At 36.6% G+C, this 18,472-nt stretch overlaps 1 protein-coding gene across 1 annotated transcript; it reads right to left on the bottom strand.

The window, feature by feature from the left end:
* Positions 1 to 5,928: 5,928 nt before the first annotated feature.
* Positions 5,929 to 15,994, bottom strand: scinla (scinderin like a). Its single transcript, XM_084127889.1, has 17 exons — positions 15,794 to 15,994; positions 14,116 to 14,301; positions 13,775 to 13,929; positions 12,832 to 12,993; positions 12,579 to 12,728; positions 11,469 to 11,558; positions 11,221 to 11,353; positions 11,001 to 11,089; positions 10,704 to 10,919; positions 9,656 to 9,789; positions 9,442 to 9,532; positions 8,160 to 8,330; positions 7,901 to 8,075; positions 7,656 to 7,771; positions 7,489 to 7,566; positions 6,880 to 6,940; positions 5,929 to 6,659 (listed from the first exon to the last, which is right to left on the bottom strand). Exons 2-17 carry the CDS (start codon positions 14,294 to 14,296, stop codon positions 6,499 to 6,501), a joined length of 2,163 nt encoding a protein of 720 aa, XP_083984015.1. The 5' UTR covers positions 14,297 to 14,301; positions 15,794 to 15,994; the 3' UTR covers positions 5,929 to 6,498.
* Positions 15,995 to 18,472: the final 2,478 nt, after the last annotated feature.

The raw sequence follows: 18,472 nt of genomic DNA, 5'->3' as shown, positions 1-18,472 counted from the left end.
TAGGTAAAATTCATTTTCCTGAAAACTATTTAAATGGATTTATAGCGTTTTGGAAAAGAGCTCCTCATATCAAACACGCTTGCATGAATTAATATGAAACTCGGTACACATATAGATCTCATCTGGCTTTGAGATCATCGATCTCAACTTTCCCTCGGTCAAGTTTTACGCCAGCCGAACAGGAAGTCGGCTATTATGGGTTGTTTGGAAAACACTTGCTGTGGAATTTGAAATACTCCTCCTAGAGAATTCATCCGATCCCCACCAAACTCGGTGTGCATGAAGTCAAGACATTGAGGATGCTAAATTGCGGACGGATTTTTGATATCTCGAACGGTTTGGCCGTGACGAGGAAATTAATTTATGGCGAGAAAAGAGAAACACGAAGTGGTATAACTTCTGCATACATTAACTGATCTTGATGAGACTTCAGCAGTGTGTTCGTGCTAAGAGGCCGATCAGATGGATGCAACTATTGTGAGTTAAAGTTATAGTGCCACCAACTGGCAGCAGGAAGTGTGTCACTTTCAAAATTCTTTTGACAAAAGTGGGGTGGTTAGTTTTACCTACAGTTACCAAATCAGTACGTATGTTGTTCTCATCGAGCCGGACAACTTTCTAATTTACAGTCATTAGCTCCTAGACACAGGAAGTCAGATATTTTGGTTTGAATGTGGATTTTTTTGGATATTTCAGACTCTGAAATTCAGACAGAGTTTTTAGCTACTCCTCCTAAGTGGTTTATTTTATTCACACCAAACATTTTCAATACGATGAAAATACATTAAAGATGCTAAATTGTGAACGGATATTAAATATCTCAAACGGTTTTAATATAGTGAGGGATTAAAGTAATGTCCAAAAAGGAAACACTAAAAGCCTCATATCTTCTAAAAATGTAATTTTACACCATTTATTTCTATATAAAATTATACAAATATCAGAACTAAACTCATTGCACAGTAATTAATGCCTGTGCAGCCGTGAGCATTTTAGTTTAATTTAAAAATTAGCGCCATTTCGAGGGGCGGATTGCTTGAATTTATTTTACAAAAGCACAATGTTGTGTTTTATTGCGAGTGTACACAAATATAAGTAAACACTTACAGTTTGAATGATGTCCTGTATGAACAAAATAACGGAGTATGTTTTTATGTGTCCACTGTTCAATTGCGCCCGCGCCCGCGCCACACAAACACACACACCAATGATTACATTACTTTAAATAGTCCACCCCGCAAGATTACAGTTATAAACATAAACCTTGTCTGAAAGGCAAAGGGGGAGGTGTTGCTGTAATTTATAGTAATATTTAAAAAATTACTAAGAAGTCTAGTTTCAAATATTATTCTTTTGAAGTGTTGGTGCTTAATGTAACAATATATAGTGTAAATGATGAATCACGATTTTTGTGCTGATTTTTGTGATTGATTTGTACTGGCTACTGTATACAGGGCACCATACAGACTTTATCATAGAATTTGCTGACTTTCTATCAGAGTTAACTGGCTGCAGATAAAGTCCTAATTGTTGGTGATTTTAATATACATGTAGATAACGAAAAAGATGCATTGGGATTGGCATTTAAAGACATTCTTAACCCTATTGGAGTTAGACAACATGTGTCAGGACCTACTCATTGTTGTAATCATACTCTAGATCTAATATTATCATATGGAATAAATGTTGATGCCGTTGAAATTCTGCTACAGAGCGATGACATCAGATCATTATCTACTCTTGTGTAAACTTAATTTAGCCAAGGCTGCAAAGCCGACTCCGTGTTACAAATATGTTAGACCTATCACTTCTGCCACTAAAGATTGCTTTGTTAATAATCTTCCTGATCAGTTTCATCATCTCAGCATCCCAGATAGCTTAGAAGAACTCGATATTGCGACAGAAACTTTTAACTCTCTCTTTTCCAGCACTTTAGACACAGTCGCTCCGGTGCGGTTAAAGAAGATTAAAGAAAATAGTCCAACACTGTGGTACAACGAGCACACTCAAGCCCTTAAGAGAGCAGCCAGAAAAATGGAGCGAAACTGGAAGAAAACAAAACTAGAGGTATTTCGCATTTGATGGAAGGAGAGCTCGATTGCATACAGAGAGGCCTTAAAAGCTGCTAGATCTGCTTATTTTTCAACCCTATTAGAAGAAATTAAACAAAACCATAGGTATTTATTTGAAACAGTGACTAAACTAATGAATAATAAAGCTTCAAGCCCAGAAGTTTCCAAGCAGCACAGCAGTAATGACTTTATGAACTTCACTTATAAAATTGAAAATTATAACTATGCAACTGTCTACTACAGTATCGCATCAGGGAGTGCATTCTAGTCTCCCAAAGGGAAAATTCTATTCATTCATTGCTATTGGAGAGGAAGAATTTGCTAAGCTTGTTAAATCATCTAAATCGACAACATGTATGTTAGACCCTATACTGACTAAGCTACTGAAAGAGATGCTTCCAGAGGTCATAGATCCTCTTCTTAATATCATTAATTCATCTTTGTCATTAGGATACATACCAAAAACTTTTAAGCTGGCTATGATTAAACCGCTTGTTAAAAAAACGCAACTTGATCGTACAGAGTTAGTTAATTACAGGCCGATCTCGAATCTACCTTTTCTGTCAAAGATACTAGAAAAGGCGGTATCCTCACAACTATGAGGCTTTTTTAGAAATAAATGATATCTGCGAGGATTTTCAGTCAGGATTTAGACCGTACCATGATTTGCTCTTATCATCCGATCATGGTTGTATCTCGCTATTGGTGTTACTCGATCTTAGTGCTGCATTTGATACTATTGACCACAACATTCTTTTAAATAGACTCGAAAATGATGTTGGTACTAGTGGAATTGCATTAGCATGGTTAAAATCATAATCATCTGACCGTTATCAGTTTGTAGCAGTAAATGAAGAGATGTCATATCGATCACAAGTTCAGTATGGCGTACCACAAGGCTCAGTACTAGGACCGTTGCTGTTCACTCTGTTCATGGTACCCTTGGGAGATATCATTAGGAAGCATGGCATTAGCTTTCACTGTTATGCTGATGATACTCAGCTCTATATTTCTTCACGCCCTGATGCAACTTACCAATTCACAAAATTAACGGAATGTATAGCTGATATAAAAAATTGGATGACTAGTAATTTCCTACTGCTTAATTCTGAAAAAACAGAGATTCTAATTATTGGACAAAAAACTTCCTCACATAATAACCTAGAATACTGTCTAACACTTGATGGCTGCTCTGTCAAGTCTTCGTCGTCGGTTAGGAACCTGGGTGTGCTCTTTGATACCAGTCTTTCATTTGAAAGTCATGTGTCTAGTATCTGTAAAACCACATTTTTCCATCTTAAAAATATATCTAAATGACGTCATATGCTCTCATTGACAAATGCGGAACAATTAGTTCACGCGTTCATGACATCAAGGCTAGATTATTGTAATGCTCCAATGGGTGGTTGCCCTGCACGCTTAATAAATAAATTACAGCTGGTCCAAAACACAGCAGCTCGAGTTCTTACCAGAACCAAGAAGTATGACCATATTAGCCCCGTTCTGTCAACACTGCATTGGCTCCCTATTAAACATCGTATAAATTTTCAAATATTGCTGATTACTTACAAATCACTAAATGGTTTAGCTCTGCAGTACTTGAGCGAGCTCTTAACGCATTATAGTCCTTCACGTCTATTGCGATCTTAAAATTCCAGCCAGTTGATAATACCCAGAATATCAAAATCGACTGCTGGCGGTAGATCCTTTTCCTATTTAGCACCAAAACTTTGGAACAGTCTTAACATTTTCCGGGAAGCAGACACACTCTGTCAGTTCAAAGCTAGACTAAAAATACATCTCTTTGACCTGGCATACACATAACACATTATAGACTTTTATAATTCAATGTTAGGCTGCATAGATTAGAACACTTCCCATAAATCTTGATGTACTCTTTACATCATAAGAAGAATGGCATCTACGCTAATTTTAGTGTCTTTTTTTATCCCAAGGTTTTCTTGCAGCCTGCCGGATCCAGGCCGTATCCAGATCCAGGCCGACCTGTGCCTGGACCCGATGTCAACGCAGTGCTGAAGTGCCAACTAGTCTCTCCCTATGGAGGATCCCTTTACCACTCTACAGATAAAGCATTGTCGGGAATCAGCTATCGAGATTAACGAATCGTGAGAAGTTTAAGTATTTAGATCTATTCCCATCACATAAAAGGTTGCAGTGATGAGCACTGAGCAGATGACAGCCTGTTGATCGCGTGAATGAAGATCTTATCATTGCAACGCAGTTTCTGCACTAATGATTTCACCAATGCAAACATGTGGTAAGTACAGTAAGAGCTTTGTTGTGCAGCGTAACAGCGTCATTGATTTCATAACGAGTTTTGGCAAGTGTCCAGATAAATGCGCGCTGTGTGATTGACAGCTTGGGCGATTGGAAAGGGATTGTTCTTTGATCGCTTTCTGTATATATTTTAATCACAATTTAAATAAGATTATTTTCATCCCACTAAGAGAAACGATGTGAAGTTGATATTTTAGTCACTGGCTTGATTTACTGATGCATAAACAGTATTGAACGATTTTGAGAGAAAGATTATCTGTCTGACCTTGAACAATTACACATCAGAAATTCACATAACCCACTGGTTCTTCAGAGGCTCGGATGAACGAACTAAAAAAATACTTTTGTGTTCATTTGTACATCCAAACACTGAGCAACTGACATGCTTCGCTCGTTTGCAAGCTATGATGTCTCTTGAGGCATCTGAGCCCGTCTGAGCTTTCATTTTCTCAAAAATAACCAGGGCTTGGTTTACACCTATCAAAATGTCTAGCCACTGGGGGACCATAGGCAGGCTAGGGGAACTCATATTAATGTTAAAAAACCTCATAAAGTGAAATTTTCATGTCATGGGACCTTTAAAGTTTGCGTAGAGAGAACTTAAAGAGTTTTCTGTTAAAACGGTGTTGTGTTAGCGACCCCTAAGTTAATAACTAATGATCGTTGCAGCGGAAGTGAATCAATCAAAATTAAATTTAGCTGGACAATAACTTTATTTTAAAGCTGCTATAAAGCCAAAACATTCTCTTTTACTTTAATTTCCTATTATCACTGTAAAGCCGCTTTGGAACAATCTACATTGTTAAAAACGCTATATAAATGAAGATGACTTGACTTGTGCTGCTTAATACTTTTGTGGAAACCGTGTTAAATTTTTTCCAAGATCCTTTAATAAATAGAAAGTTCAAATAAAATAGCATTTATTTAAAATAGAAACTTTATGTAACAATGTAAAAGTATATATAAAAGTATTAATTTATTTTTTCTTTCATTCTATAATGTTCAGTTTGCTTTCATTTTCATGGTCGTTTAGTTTGAACCTTTTTGTTTTTTGTGTTTTTCTTTTTTGTTTCAATGGCTTCTATAACTTTCTCATTACTTTATTGTCATAATGACTTATTGTTTTATTGATTTGATTCACCTGTTCCTTGTTTAGAGTTTTGTCTGTTCATATTTATTTTTAGTAACACTGTTTCCTGTGTTTCCATGTTTTCTAGAATGTTCTCATTTGTTGCCATTGCAACTGTTTGAATTAATTCACCTGTTCCTTTTAGCCCTTTAGTTTCTCTGTATATTTAGAGCTCTTAGTTTAAGTCATTCTTCGTCCATTCTCATTTATTTTTAGTCGTTTGTTTTCTCCTGTGTTCAAGTTTTTGCGTGTTTATTGTTTTAGTTTACTGTTAAAGTGACTGCTGCATTTAGATCCTGCCTTAACTACTCTTCCTTGCTGCAACCGACTGTGACATTAGAAAAAAATCTTACTAACCCCAACTTTTGAACAGTAGTGTATAATTGACCTTTCAAACAATGCCAACATTAACAAACACATAACTCAATAGTATTTTGATTTTTTTTATTTTTTATTATTATATACTGGGAATCAGAATAATTGCAGAGGTACATTCAAATATTTTTAGCAACTACAATATATTCTCTGATTATATATCAGTCTGCATATTTGTAAGGCATTATCCATACACTTGTACAATTTTTAATAATCCAAATGTACTAAGTATGTTGAATTTTCAATTGCAAATAAATGTTGTCTTGCTTATAAAAATCTACATTTTCCTTTTTCATTCCTTTTAAGTCATTAAAAAAAAAAAAAAATCATGACATCATGAATAATGAAAACATAATAACCATGTGGTTGAAAACATCACTGGAATACAGAATTATATAAAAAAGATATATAAAAGAGTTTAAATGTCTAACAAGGCAAAGTCAAGGCACAGAAACAACAAGGCAAAAAGTCGTTAATAGTAGCAAAATACGGTACATTGTAGTTTATCATGCAGTATTTTTGCATATTGTGTTCCTTCCATATCCCTTTCAGACCACCACTGCATGAAACACACAAGGTGAGTATTCTGGAAGCTATGCAAAAGTATATAATGATTTATGTGTTTTAGAAACGAGCACGGATGCGATCCAGTGGGTCTGTGTCCCACATCTTCGAGTCCCAAGCCTGGAACCAGCCAGTGAAGGTTGGGGGCTCAAAGCCTTGCTTTATAGTGATGATTGGGGTGCCACGGCGACCAGAGGGGTCAGAGTCCACATATTCTTTTGCTGATGGCAAAGAAACATTTTATGACATTTAACAATCAGGAATTACATTCAGTGCCAATGTTAAACCAAACTTAATCCTCCATTATTGGAACACATGGACTGTTCCAGTTGAGATTTTGTTTTTTGGTGCCTTAACTGAGTTTTCCTAACGACATAATTGTAATTTTCGCAGGTATGAAGGGAATATTAAGTTGGTTAGTGCTTCAGCATCTTAACTTACCTATTTGATCTGAGCCAGTCCGCTCCATCTCGTTGGCATCATTACCAATCCAAAGAAAGATCTAAGGGAAGAAGATAAAAAAAAGAAGCTTATATTTAAAGTTCAGCAATATACCTTAGTCACATTAGACGCCATATTAAATTTAACACGGATGAAAATGAGGCTGTCAGAGATTATAATGTAACGTAACATAGACTTACAGTCTTTAAAATGGCATCCACTATAATAATTTTCCACTGTATATGTAATTTTCACAACTTTTTTGGAAATTTGTTTTGTCAGCTTAACAATCTATATGTTGGTATTCAACATTAAAATCCACTGAACGCACTGTACTTCTATCCCTCACAACCTCGATTTCCTTCCTGTCAAAAAATAAATATGGCACTACCCTGATTAAGGTTTATAACTGAACTTCATTCTGTGCTCTTTTCCGTTTTAACGCCCACTTTTCAAGAACCAGTCAAATGATTATAGATAAAATCTATTCTCATCCTGCTTTTTTTCTGGTTGGATATCCTGTTTCACTCAGAAGTTTATCAGCTAGAAATGAGTGTTTTAATAATAATTTCATGTTGACTTTAAGTCATCAGTATTTGAAATGCTAACCTGATCCCAGGTATCCAGAAGCATGACATCATCAGTGGCCAAATCAGACTGGGTGAACTCTCCAGGAACTTCCTCAGCCTGAAATGGAAAAAGGAGAGGTATAGTAAAGTTTATGTAATCATTTAACAGAGAAATCTGAATTAGTTGCAAATTCTATGTTAACTCACAATTAGACGTCCAGTCTTGTTGGAGCAGCCAAACAGACGAGGAGGTTTAACACTCTTCTGCAGACTTTTGGAGGTCTGATAGTCCTTCTTTCCACCCAAAGCAGACCAAAATGCAGCTGAGAGGAGCAAAGAGACCGATAAAACGGACCAATCAGTTCAAAGTAACAGGAAACGTGATTAGGTTAGGAATGCCTTTTAACTGTGTAAATCACAGTGTCCGAACATTTATAAAAGCAGACACCCACCCGGCTCTTTGCCCTCGGAAATTTCCGTAATACTGCCTCCAAGGAAGCTGCAGATGTATTTTGCAGCAGCCATTTCTTCCTCTGAAGCGGCCACTCCTTTCCACAGAAACAGGCCGTCAGGAAATTTCAGCACAAACACATCATTAGTGTTCAGTTTAGATGCAGAAGGTTCCACCTGGGTGAGAAGAAAGAGAGGAAGATTATTGCCTGATGGTCATTCCTGACTGTGTCCACATTTGTGTTCGCTGCCATCACCGACCTCCACTGCGCGTGTTGCACGGGTGGAGCTCTGACGGATGTGGAAGAGGCGGGTGTTGCCAGCACGACTCTGACCACCTTTACGTGAAGTCCCACCCAAGTGGATGATCATGGGTTTACCCTTGAACAGACTCATCAAATGGGCCGGTTCCTGGCCCTGAGTGACACGCACCTGCAGGACGACACAACAGTGAATTCTAAATCAAGTAGACCAATTTATTTATTTGAAGAAAAAAAAGAAGAAATCCTTTATAAAAATGGAAAGTAGAGATACATAATTTATCTGAAAAATATTTAGGATTACAATGACATCTGCCACGGTAATCTGATCCTGAAGTGTTGATTGCAGCATTTCATGTACTGCCATTACATTACAATTTCTTGCAGTTTGACATATATTAATAGTTAATTATTTTTAAAGATTACCTTTAAGTGAGCATTAGATGATGGCAAATTAACATAAAATTATTATTATTAAAAATTTAATATTTAATTTCAACCAATATGCACCGGTGTTCAAATGTTTGGGGTCAGTAAGATTTTTTTTTAAAGAAAAATTAATACTTTTATTCAGCAAGGACATATTAAATTGAACAAAAGTGACAGTAAAGACTTTTATAATGTTACAAAAGATTTATATTTCAAATAAATGCTGTTTCTTTGAACTTTGACTATTAAATCTATCACAGTTTCCTCAAAAATATTAAGTAGCATAAATGTTTCGAACAGTAATAATAAGAAATGATTCTTGAGCATTAAATCACCAGATTAAAATGATTTCTGAAGGATAACACTGAAGACTGGAGTAATGATAAAAAATCTGCTTTGCCATCACAGGAACAAATTACATTTTAAAATATATTAAAATAGAAAACACAAATTATAAAATATTTAAATGCTAACATTTCACAATATTACTGTTTTACTGTATGCTAGATTAAATATAGAATTGTTCAGCATAAGATACTTATTTCAAAAATATAAACAAATCCTAACAACCCCAGACTTTTGAAGGGAAGTGTATCGATCGATATCAATAAATTAAAGCAAATGATAACTATACGGTACAGATATATTTTGCATCCATAGAAACAAAGACATCTTGGAACCAAAGTGAAAAAAAGCATCAGACTATTTTGGATTTATTTTGAATTTGAAAACTCTCATTATAATCAACCAGGCACAATGTAAAAAAAGAAAGAAAATGATTTGACTGATATATATGATATATATAAAAGCATGGAATAATGACCAGACTCAAGAAATTAGGCCTGAGTTTGTACCTGGACAGGCGAACCGCCCATGGAATCATCCAGCTTGACAGTTAGAAAAGCTGAGGCAGCCAGCTCATCTTGTGTACACTTCAGTCCTTGCCTGATATGAAAATCAATAAATCTAATTAGAATATTAAATATTGACTTGATTGGGTAAATATTGGCTAATCGGGTGGTTAAGGAGTACATTCCGGCATGTCATCCTGTGACTGTCTTGACTTACCAGGTGTAGATAATGTGTTGCTCTCTGCTTCCTTGGAGATAGGTGTAGAGAATCAGGTAACAGTCTCCTCCATAGAACTGCCCATAGCTAGAAGGGTCCACAAGAACTCTATCCCCACCCTCGACCCGCCACACCTGCCGAGGTCCAGAGCAATGGACTTCATATACAATTGCAGTGTTGTAGTTTACAATAAAATCAACAGCAATCTTGAATTTTAAGCAATTATAGGTCAGCACATTCAAATGGTTCTTTAGAATAGAGCTTCATTTATGAGTTTGTAGTTAACTTTAAATAAAGGTTATGACAGCATTAACAATTTAGGCTAACAGATCGATACTTAAGTTTTAGAACAGCTGTGTTATTTATTAATATTTATTTAGCAACTTGTTAGTTATTCAAAAATCAGGTTTTACATATGTGCAGTATAGGACAAATTACTTTAAAGTCTCTTCAAGCAATGTTAACCAAAGATAGTCACATTTCCCCGTTATTTGGCAAATTTTCATGGTGGAAATCAAATCATTTCAATAGAAATCTGTGCTACGTGAATTTGCTCTATTCACAACCAGAAAGCTGCTTGGTTTGAAAGTGACTTCTGTGTGAGCTGTGTTTCACACATTGCTACACTATTGTTAATGAACAAGGGCCTTTTTGCCCACAAAATTTCTCTAATGTGACTGCACCTTTAAATTGAAAACATGATTCTAAAACCAATTAGCAATTCCTGAGGCAATTCCTGACTCAAAACCACTGAAGGCCCGTTCACACCAAAGACGATAACTACAACGATAAAGATGTAATTTTAAAAACTGTTCTAAATATAAAAGAATAGCAGAGTCCAGACCACAATTACAACTATAACGGCACAAGAGAAACAAAATTGTTGGAAAACGATTTTTTCCAGCTGATGAACAATAAAAACAACCAATCAGCGCGTGCTTATAATAAACCACATTATCTCGCATTGGTGTTGAGGCTTTATTGGTGTGAACAGTCCTTAATTCTGCTCTGGGATAATCTATGGGGTGATGAGTGTCAATATTTTTACCTGAATCTTGCCAGAGCCATCATCCACCATACCGTGCTGGGAAGCCATTTTTTTGTTGGAGTGCAGACTGGAGGCGTCAAAGGGAATCTGCGGAACACGGGCAATACGCCCAATGCTGTAGGCCTGGCCTGGACCTGTGGTTTGATCCTTATCCTTCCAGTTACTGAAGAACTGTTTGAACAGTGTGGTCTCACCTCCAGCTGGCATAACCTGGATCTGATCACAGAAAGTTAGATAGACTGGTTAGAATTTGGCTTCTATTTAATCTACTTCCATTAATAGGCTAGAGTCTGATACCTGTGTGTTTTTGGGGTAGTTCTTGTCTTTGACAAACTGCTCTGCGACCTTCATGGCTGCCTTACGTTCTTCAGTGTTTGCACTCGGTCCTGAAAGGTTCAAATAGATGAAACTGTGATAAAGTCATAAGCAGCCATCTAAGGAAAGCCTACATCTTTCACCCTGCAGCTTTAATTCATTATATGTAATGTTAGGACATCAAAATATAATTTGAACATACCTTTCCAAAGAAAGATCTTGCTGTCCCCTCCATTGTCCAGGATGAAGCATTCGGTGGGACTGAGCATCTCCTGTTTGAAAGGGCTGCTCTGGGACACCAGAGCTGTCTTCATAGAGCCTGTAGCATCAGATACCTAACCCAGACAAAACACAAAAATGCACACATTTATAAAATGTCATGAATACTACACAGTTAGCATAATACAGTGCTCATGGTAACTCTGATATGTGCATAATGCATAAATGTACCATGTAGAGCGAGCCCTTTTTCTGATTGCTTCTGTCAGTCGTCTCATCGTCAGGACTTCCTGCTGGGATGTTGGGCTTGGGCCCAAGAGCCTAAAAATAAACAAACAGAATAGGAGTTTCCACAGTTTTCTCTACGGCAGAGGTCAACACAGGACACAAAAAAAGACCACAATGCAGAACCTCAGGCAAGAAGTCAAAATCAAAACCAGATGAACTGGCATTCTTTGCTGACTGCAACACTAATTCCCTTATTTACTATATACTCATTTTTACTGTGACAAACTTATTCCAGCTTTCTTTTTGTTTCTGTACCTTACACACTAGATTATGGTGCTAGGCTAGCAATGCTTAGGTCATGAGTTCAATTCCCAGACAGTGCATGGACTTGAATATCCTGTAAATGTGTCTGCCATGTGAATGTTTACAGATTCTTTCTGTTGTAATTTATGTCTCTGTTTTGTCTATGTCTTTTTTGTATTACTAAAGCCTGTTTATGTAACTACAAAGATGGTCTATGATATTTGGAGAAAACTATCTGGTAGCATTCCCATTCATTTCAATGACAGTTGCTCAGAACTCCTGTTTTTGGAACAATATGATGGAAAGGCTGGTAGATAATGTAACTGGATCATGCTAACCAGACAAACCTTGTCCCTTGGCAAAGGTTGGGACTTAACTATTCAGTTTAAAGTCAAGTTTGCAGTTGATAGTAACAAAGGTTCAGAGTTTATGTGGATTAAAAGACTGCTAAAAATAAGATTAATAACATGCATTTATAAAATAGATGTGAATTTCCATTTCATGCTGACTTAAAACTCTTTCAAAGTGAGCAGTAGTCTGAAAGAGATGTACCAGTTCATAGTCACCAGTGTCCTTAGTTTACAATTCATAAAACTAGAACAAACTGATCAAGAAGGTCAGTGATGTTACTGGTCTCACACTAAACTATGTTGTGCTCCATTAAATAAAGACTCTGAGCCACCACTGACCGTGTTAATTATGTCTTGACTTCCTGCCACAGCAGATCCTCATTCTTCTTACACACTGCATGTTTAAACTTGTAACATAATGGCACATAGTTTTTATTTTGCAGAAGAAGAAAAGACTTACACTAAGGACAGCCTCTGGCTCAGAACCGTCCTCAACCATTTGCAGACTGGCGCGTCCATTTCTCTCATTATCACGAATGCCAATTGCAACCTCGGAGGCTTTCAACCGCTCAAAACGGTTGCACTCACTCCCACACCATTGGTAGATGTCCTAGGAAAATCGTAATATGATTTGTGAGGTTGTGAATTTTGTATTTCTCAAAAGGACAGCACTAAAGAGTTTTATTAATCACTTCACCCCATATATTTCTGACCTTGCCGAGATCAACAATGAAGCAGTCTCCATGATTGAAGCTGGCCCAAGACATGTTCACCTCGGTGGCACGAATGGCACGTCGTCCTTTAATGTGAAGCACACGCTTCACGTTCATATCATTAGTCACCACATGCTGGAACCCAGAGGCCACACCACCTTGCTGTGTAGGGAAAAAAGACAATGTGCCATTGAACAAAATACACCAACATTTCTCGTGCCTGTTACATTACAATGAAAAAAATTTCTCATAATACACAGAAAATAAATTGCAGAGGGCATTACAGCGAAAAGTAAAATGCACTTAATCTGAAAGAGATAATTTCACATATGTAAAAGGGAGCAAAGAAATATTTATCAAAGCAATACTATACAAAAGTCAATTCTTATTTCATAATATGCCAGATATTTGCAAGGGAAAACTGCATATAAAGTTTTCACTATTGATTTGAATGTGGTTTGTGAGATCCTCCTAGATAAACAAATTTATTATCTGTATAAAAAAAACAAAAAAAACAACAACACATTATTCATTCACTGCTACCCAGAGCCGTATTTGAGCCCATCATATACATTGATGTTGATGCATCCACATTATTATTTGGATTAGTGGTCCATCAATATAGGATTTTCGTACAAATTCTTACATTTTTGCATTTGTTACTTGCTGTTACCCATTGAGCTTAATTAACTTTCTGTCAAAGAGGCTTTATTTTTTATTACTAAAATGTAATGTACGGTATATTGATGCTAGCATAGATTAAATTATATTCTTCTGGCAGCATATTTTTGACAAAAACACCATAATACATTTCCAATGAGAAAAAGGTTGAGTTTAATTGGAGTGCTGAATTTAAAATGAAGCATGTTACCAAAATGACCATATTTTGTCAGATTTATCAGCAAACTATTTTTTTTGTTCAGCTTTATGTAAGGGTTATTACCTTGTACTTAATTCCAGTTTTAAAGTAGCCAAGGAATGTGACAGACTCATTGTTCTGAACCTCACGGTATTGGACTGGTGCTCCACCCAGATGATCGTCCAGCTGCATAGCAAAGATGGCTGCAGCTCCACCTTCATCCTGAGAGCACTCATTACCTGTAGTTTAAACAGGCACAGACAAATAACCAAACTAAAAACAGCGTCAAGGTGTGTTGCTGTGTCTGCTTACATAAGAAAAGAAAAAAATATATGTGCCACGTCCTTGAAAGGGAACAGGTTATTTTTTGTTGACATTAGAAATTTGACAGATTTAAATTATTAAATGTGGTAACTTCTTCTCACCCAACCACATATGGACATTGTAAGACGGAGCAGCAGTGGTGTAAAGGACAACATAGGCGTCTCCAGTGTAGAAGTTTCCTTGGAGCTGTTTGGGGACCGGTTTCAAGTCCATCTTCTCTATTCTCCAAATCTGCAGGCCAGCTGCTTTACCTGCACTCTGGAACTCCTTGTGGAAAACCATGATTCCTGGAAAATACCGGCACAAGAATGTTGGGGCTGGACTATGACTATGACTGGACTATTTTTTGAAAATCCAAACAATTCTAAGACATAATGGTCTGAAGTTGATAACTACTGGGAGGGTGATCAAACAAATGCACAGTGGATCTTATTAAAGAAAAAACTGGAATAGCAAGAGTCCTTATTGTTTACTCATATCAGACCAAGGTCATCATTCATCATTCATCTAAGAGAAAATGACTGTAAACATCCAATTCATTAAAAATATTTTATATACATATTAGGCAAATGTGTGCATGCACATGGTAAAAATGATAGACTCACTGAGAGTAATGCAGGGTGCATCAGGTGCATTTATTCTCAGAGGACAACATGAGAATGTGTATATTATCAGTTGCATGAAAAAAAGATGTGATCAGCTGTAGGCTGGATGTACTCAGTTGAAGTACAAGTTGTGTGCCGCCCAAAAGGGTGAGGCAGCCAACAAATGAGTCATGCTGCATTATTGCAGCTGTGGGCAGACATGCATACCGTTCCTTTGACTTTATCAGGAAACGTTTGATGCAAAACATATATTTTGCATGGGCTTTAGATCTGCCAGTTACAGATTCATGGTGTCAAAAGAGACTTTTTATCCTTCAATTATTAGAGGTGACATGAACAAAGCCACATGGTGCAAAATATAAACCCTGCAGTTATAAGTTCATTGCACTTTTTCAACCACTTTGAATCTAATTAGATAAAGTCAAAACTCATAAAAAAGTAGACTGCTTTATTACATAATTCATTGGTGACTTTTTTGTTTACCCAATTCATATTTTTCTTTATTGCGGTTCTAATACCATGTAGCCGAGATTAATTAATTCACATGAGTTGTATACCTACCATTTTAATGGAAAGTAGGCTGTGGTTACCACATATTGTAAGGGTGTGTCTGAATGGACACGCCCACATTTTAAAGTACTAGCAGGGATTTTGAATAAAATCAATTATAAGAACTGTTAGACTTTTTATTATTATTAAATAAGAACCATTAAAAGTCTACATCCAAATTTAGCAAATAAAATGTTATTTATTTAGCTTGAAGTTTTTATTAGCCTATTTATTCTGGAAAAGTTCCGCGCATGATCAAAGTGTCTGCAAAGTAGCTAAAGGAATAATGGCAACTATATATTTGTTGTAAATATATATAAAGAGTGAACAGTAGTGTAAAAGCGGTCTGCAGAACTCCACGTCCGCATTTATAATGAAACTTATTTCCTGTGATTCACTTTCCGTCATAAAGCTGGGTTCTGCGTAGGCTATAAAATGCAAGAAAAAAAAAAAAAAAAATCCTCTACCGTGAAACACCCCATAAAGACTCCAGAAAGTTTCATATATATATAAAGTGATAACCCAGATAAATGCATAGTTTATTCTGAACTTAGCTGTCTTTCGGAGACTCAATAAAGTAGCCTAGCCTACGAGACTAAAAGTGATGGTTGTTTAGTTCTCTTACCTTCCTGGTCAAGAAAATGCGCAGAAAGCGATGAAGAACAGATCTGGGTTGAGAAGCTGCTCCTGGTTTATTCCAGATTCAGTTTCACAAGTTTCAATGGATGCAAGCCGACTTTAAATGATCTGCCGTATTTTTAGGGGAGAGGCAGATGCGAGTCCTCAGCCAATAACACTCTCTGTTTCTCTTCCCCTTAGGCTAAACTCTAAACCCACATTATGCAACTTTATGGCACGAAGTCATCTCACTCCCCTCAAACCAAATCACACCATAAACCAGCATTATGCCTTATTCTTTCTTCTTATAGGCCTATAGACACAGAACAGTGCAACAATTAAATGCATTATAAAAACTATGGTGGGTGCAGAAGGCAGTTTAAAAAAGTCAATATAGGCTACTTGATGCTTTTAGATTTTGGGTTTAAATTGATGTGAATGATAAAGGGGATATATTTGTATATTGTGTATATTTTGGGGTATGACTGGTATCTTGTATTATTAATAATAATACATATAAAATGTTTTGCAAAATGCAGTTTGAAAAAATGTGGTCCGATGTTCCATACTTTAAATGGCTCATCACCATAACATAAGCATAGATAAAGTTCAATGTTTTATTTTTATTTTTCTTGTGCATTCCATGTCAATGTCAAATGCATTCTTCATAATGTTGACAATGCAAAATAAATGTAATGTACTAATTATTTGAATGTGTGATTCATGTCATCCGGTCTGAGGTACGGAATTGTAAATGTCTCAAATGCTGTGCAAAAACACGTCAAATATTTTAGTGCATGCAAAGGACAAAGAAAGGTGTTCACCTCTTATATTTTCCTTTTATTTATTGACATGATGTGCATTATGTGTTCATTGTACAGTATCATTCAACATTATTTTTGCAGTTGGCAGTTAAAGTGAAGCATTGTTTTCCAACACATATTTCCAGTGAGATGGCATTCTCTCATCAGTGAAAGTGAGACCACACCTTTCATGTAATTACAGCTCCAGTCAGGTTTACTTGTTTGTGCTTAATGCACCTTAAATTCACAGTACAGCTAACAATTCCCTCTTCCCCAGTCGCACCACAACGCTCTCTGACTATATGCACCGCCCTACCCTGATCTTGCATTTGCCTACACTGTACACTCCTCCACCCAGCCCTCATGGCTCTCCAATGTCATTACAATCTCAAAGCTTTCTCTGAGCTCTGCTACACCTGCAGACCCGAGAATCTTTCTCACAGAAGCTGGCAGAAACAAAAAGCCTGTGATATTTACTGTAATATTCTAGAGAATCTGAAATATTCCATCAAGACACCAAGGAGTGCCCAAGCTTTCTATTTAATATTCTCATCAGATCCGCCCTGTGATGCCCTGAAGCTATCAATAGGATTTCTCAGGCATTCCATAAAGTGAAGGGTAAAGAAATCATAGGCGCATCACTTGAGTTTCGGAAAGCTCAAGGTAAAATCTGCCTAAAGATTTGCTCAAAGGCCTGTGGATTTAAAACATGAAGGTCTGACATGAGGACTGAAATGAGAGAATAACAGGAGGAGTGGCGTGATCTTGAGTGGAGTGAGTGAGTCAGAGTGAGTCAGAGTCACAGGCTCTCTGTGCTAAAGTTAGTCTTGTAGTGGTGTTTCCTCAACTGTCTATGGCTTTTTTCCATAACAGAAACATAGTGCTCACAATTATGCATAAAACAGATTTTTGTCTACAGGGCCAAAACTATGGGCACATACTAAACTTGGTAACATTTTATTTCTATGTTCCACTTTAGACATTCTACTAACTAACTATAAGAAACTTTGCAACTACATAAGTTTGTCACACAATTTGTCCAACAATGTCTAACATTACATGCATCACAGGAGCATTTTGCTATTGTTGCCATTCTGAACAAACAACAAATATAATTTTCACTATTATGTTTTTTTTTTTTTTTTTTTTTTATCATATTCTGTCATGGAAATGATGATGAAGGAAATTACTTTAAACGTGTCAGACTAAGAAAGTGCACTTCCTCAAGTCTTACCTTGAATACTGGTGTTCCACAGGGATGTGTGCTGAGTCCCCTGTTATATGCACTCTTCACTCATGACTTCCTACATGCCCATGTAACAAACACCATTGTAAAATTTGCAGATGATATAACAATCATTGGCTTGATCACGAACAATGATGAGTATGCATACAGGGACGAACTACGAAATCTGACAGCATGGTGTTCCAACAATAATCTCATTCTTAACATCAATCTCATTCTTCCAACATCAATCTCATTCTTAACCCTTCGGGTAGGAGATACAGTTTACTCTCGTACCACAAGACTGAAAAATACCTTTTTTTGCTAGAGCTCTACAACTATTGAACACTTCCTGACTGGTTTCCATTACATTTGTAATTGCACTACACACTTTAAAGGGATAGTTAACTAAAATATTTGATTGAAATTCTGTCATTAATTACTCACCCTCGTGTTGTTTCAAACCCCCCACCCCCCACGCCATAGACTCCAACATAATTGTCACTTTCAAGGCCCAGAAAGTTATAAGACATCATTGAAATAGTGAGTGGTTTAACCTTAATGCTCATGTGAACAGGTTTTTTTCTAGATTTTAAAATGGTACTATTGAATACAGAGGTATGGTGACATAGTTACAGTAATGACAGTAAATTATTAC

Source organism: Abramis brama, assembly GCF_963993115.1.
Source record: "Abramis brama genome assembly, chromosome: 11".
Classification (NCBI taxonomy): Eukaryota; Metazoa; Chordata; class Actinopteri; order Cypriniformes; family Leuciscidae; genus Abramis; species Abramis brama.
The sequence above is the reverse complement of the archived record's forward strand: the minus strand, read 5'-3'. Positions and strand labels throughout refer to the sequence as shown.

What these genes read in the sequence shown, in the direction of transcription:
- scinla (XM_084127889.1), bottom strand. Translation starts at nt 14,296, where the DNA reads ATGGTTTTCCACAAGGAGTTCCAGAGTGCAGGTAAAGCAGCTGGCCTG. An exon ending in GTGCAACACGCGCAGTGGAG is followed by an intron (nt 8,076 to 8,159) that starts GTCGGTGATGGC and finishes CTTCTCACCCAG; the next exon opens with GTGGAACCTTCTGCATCTAA. An exon ending in GACTGGCTCAGATCAAATAG is followed by an intron (nt 6,660 to 6,879) that starts GTAAGTTAAGAT and finishes CTTTGCCATCAG; the next exon opens with CAAAAGAATATGTGGACTCT.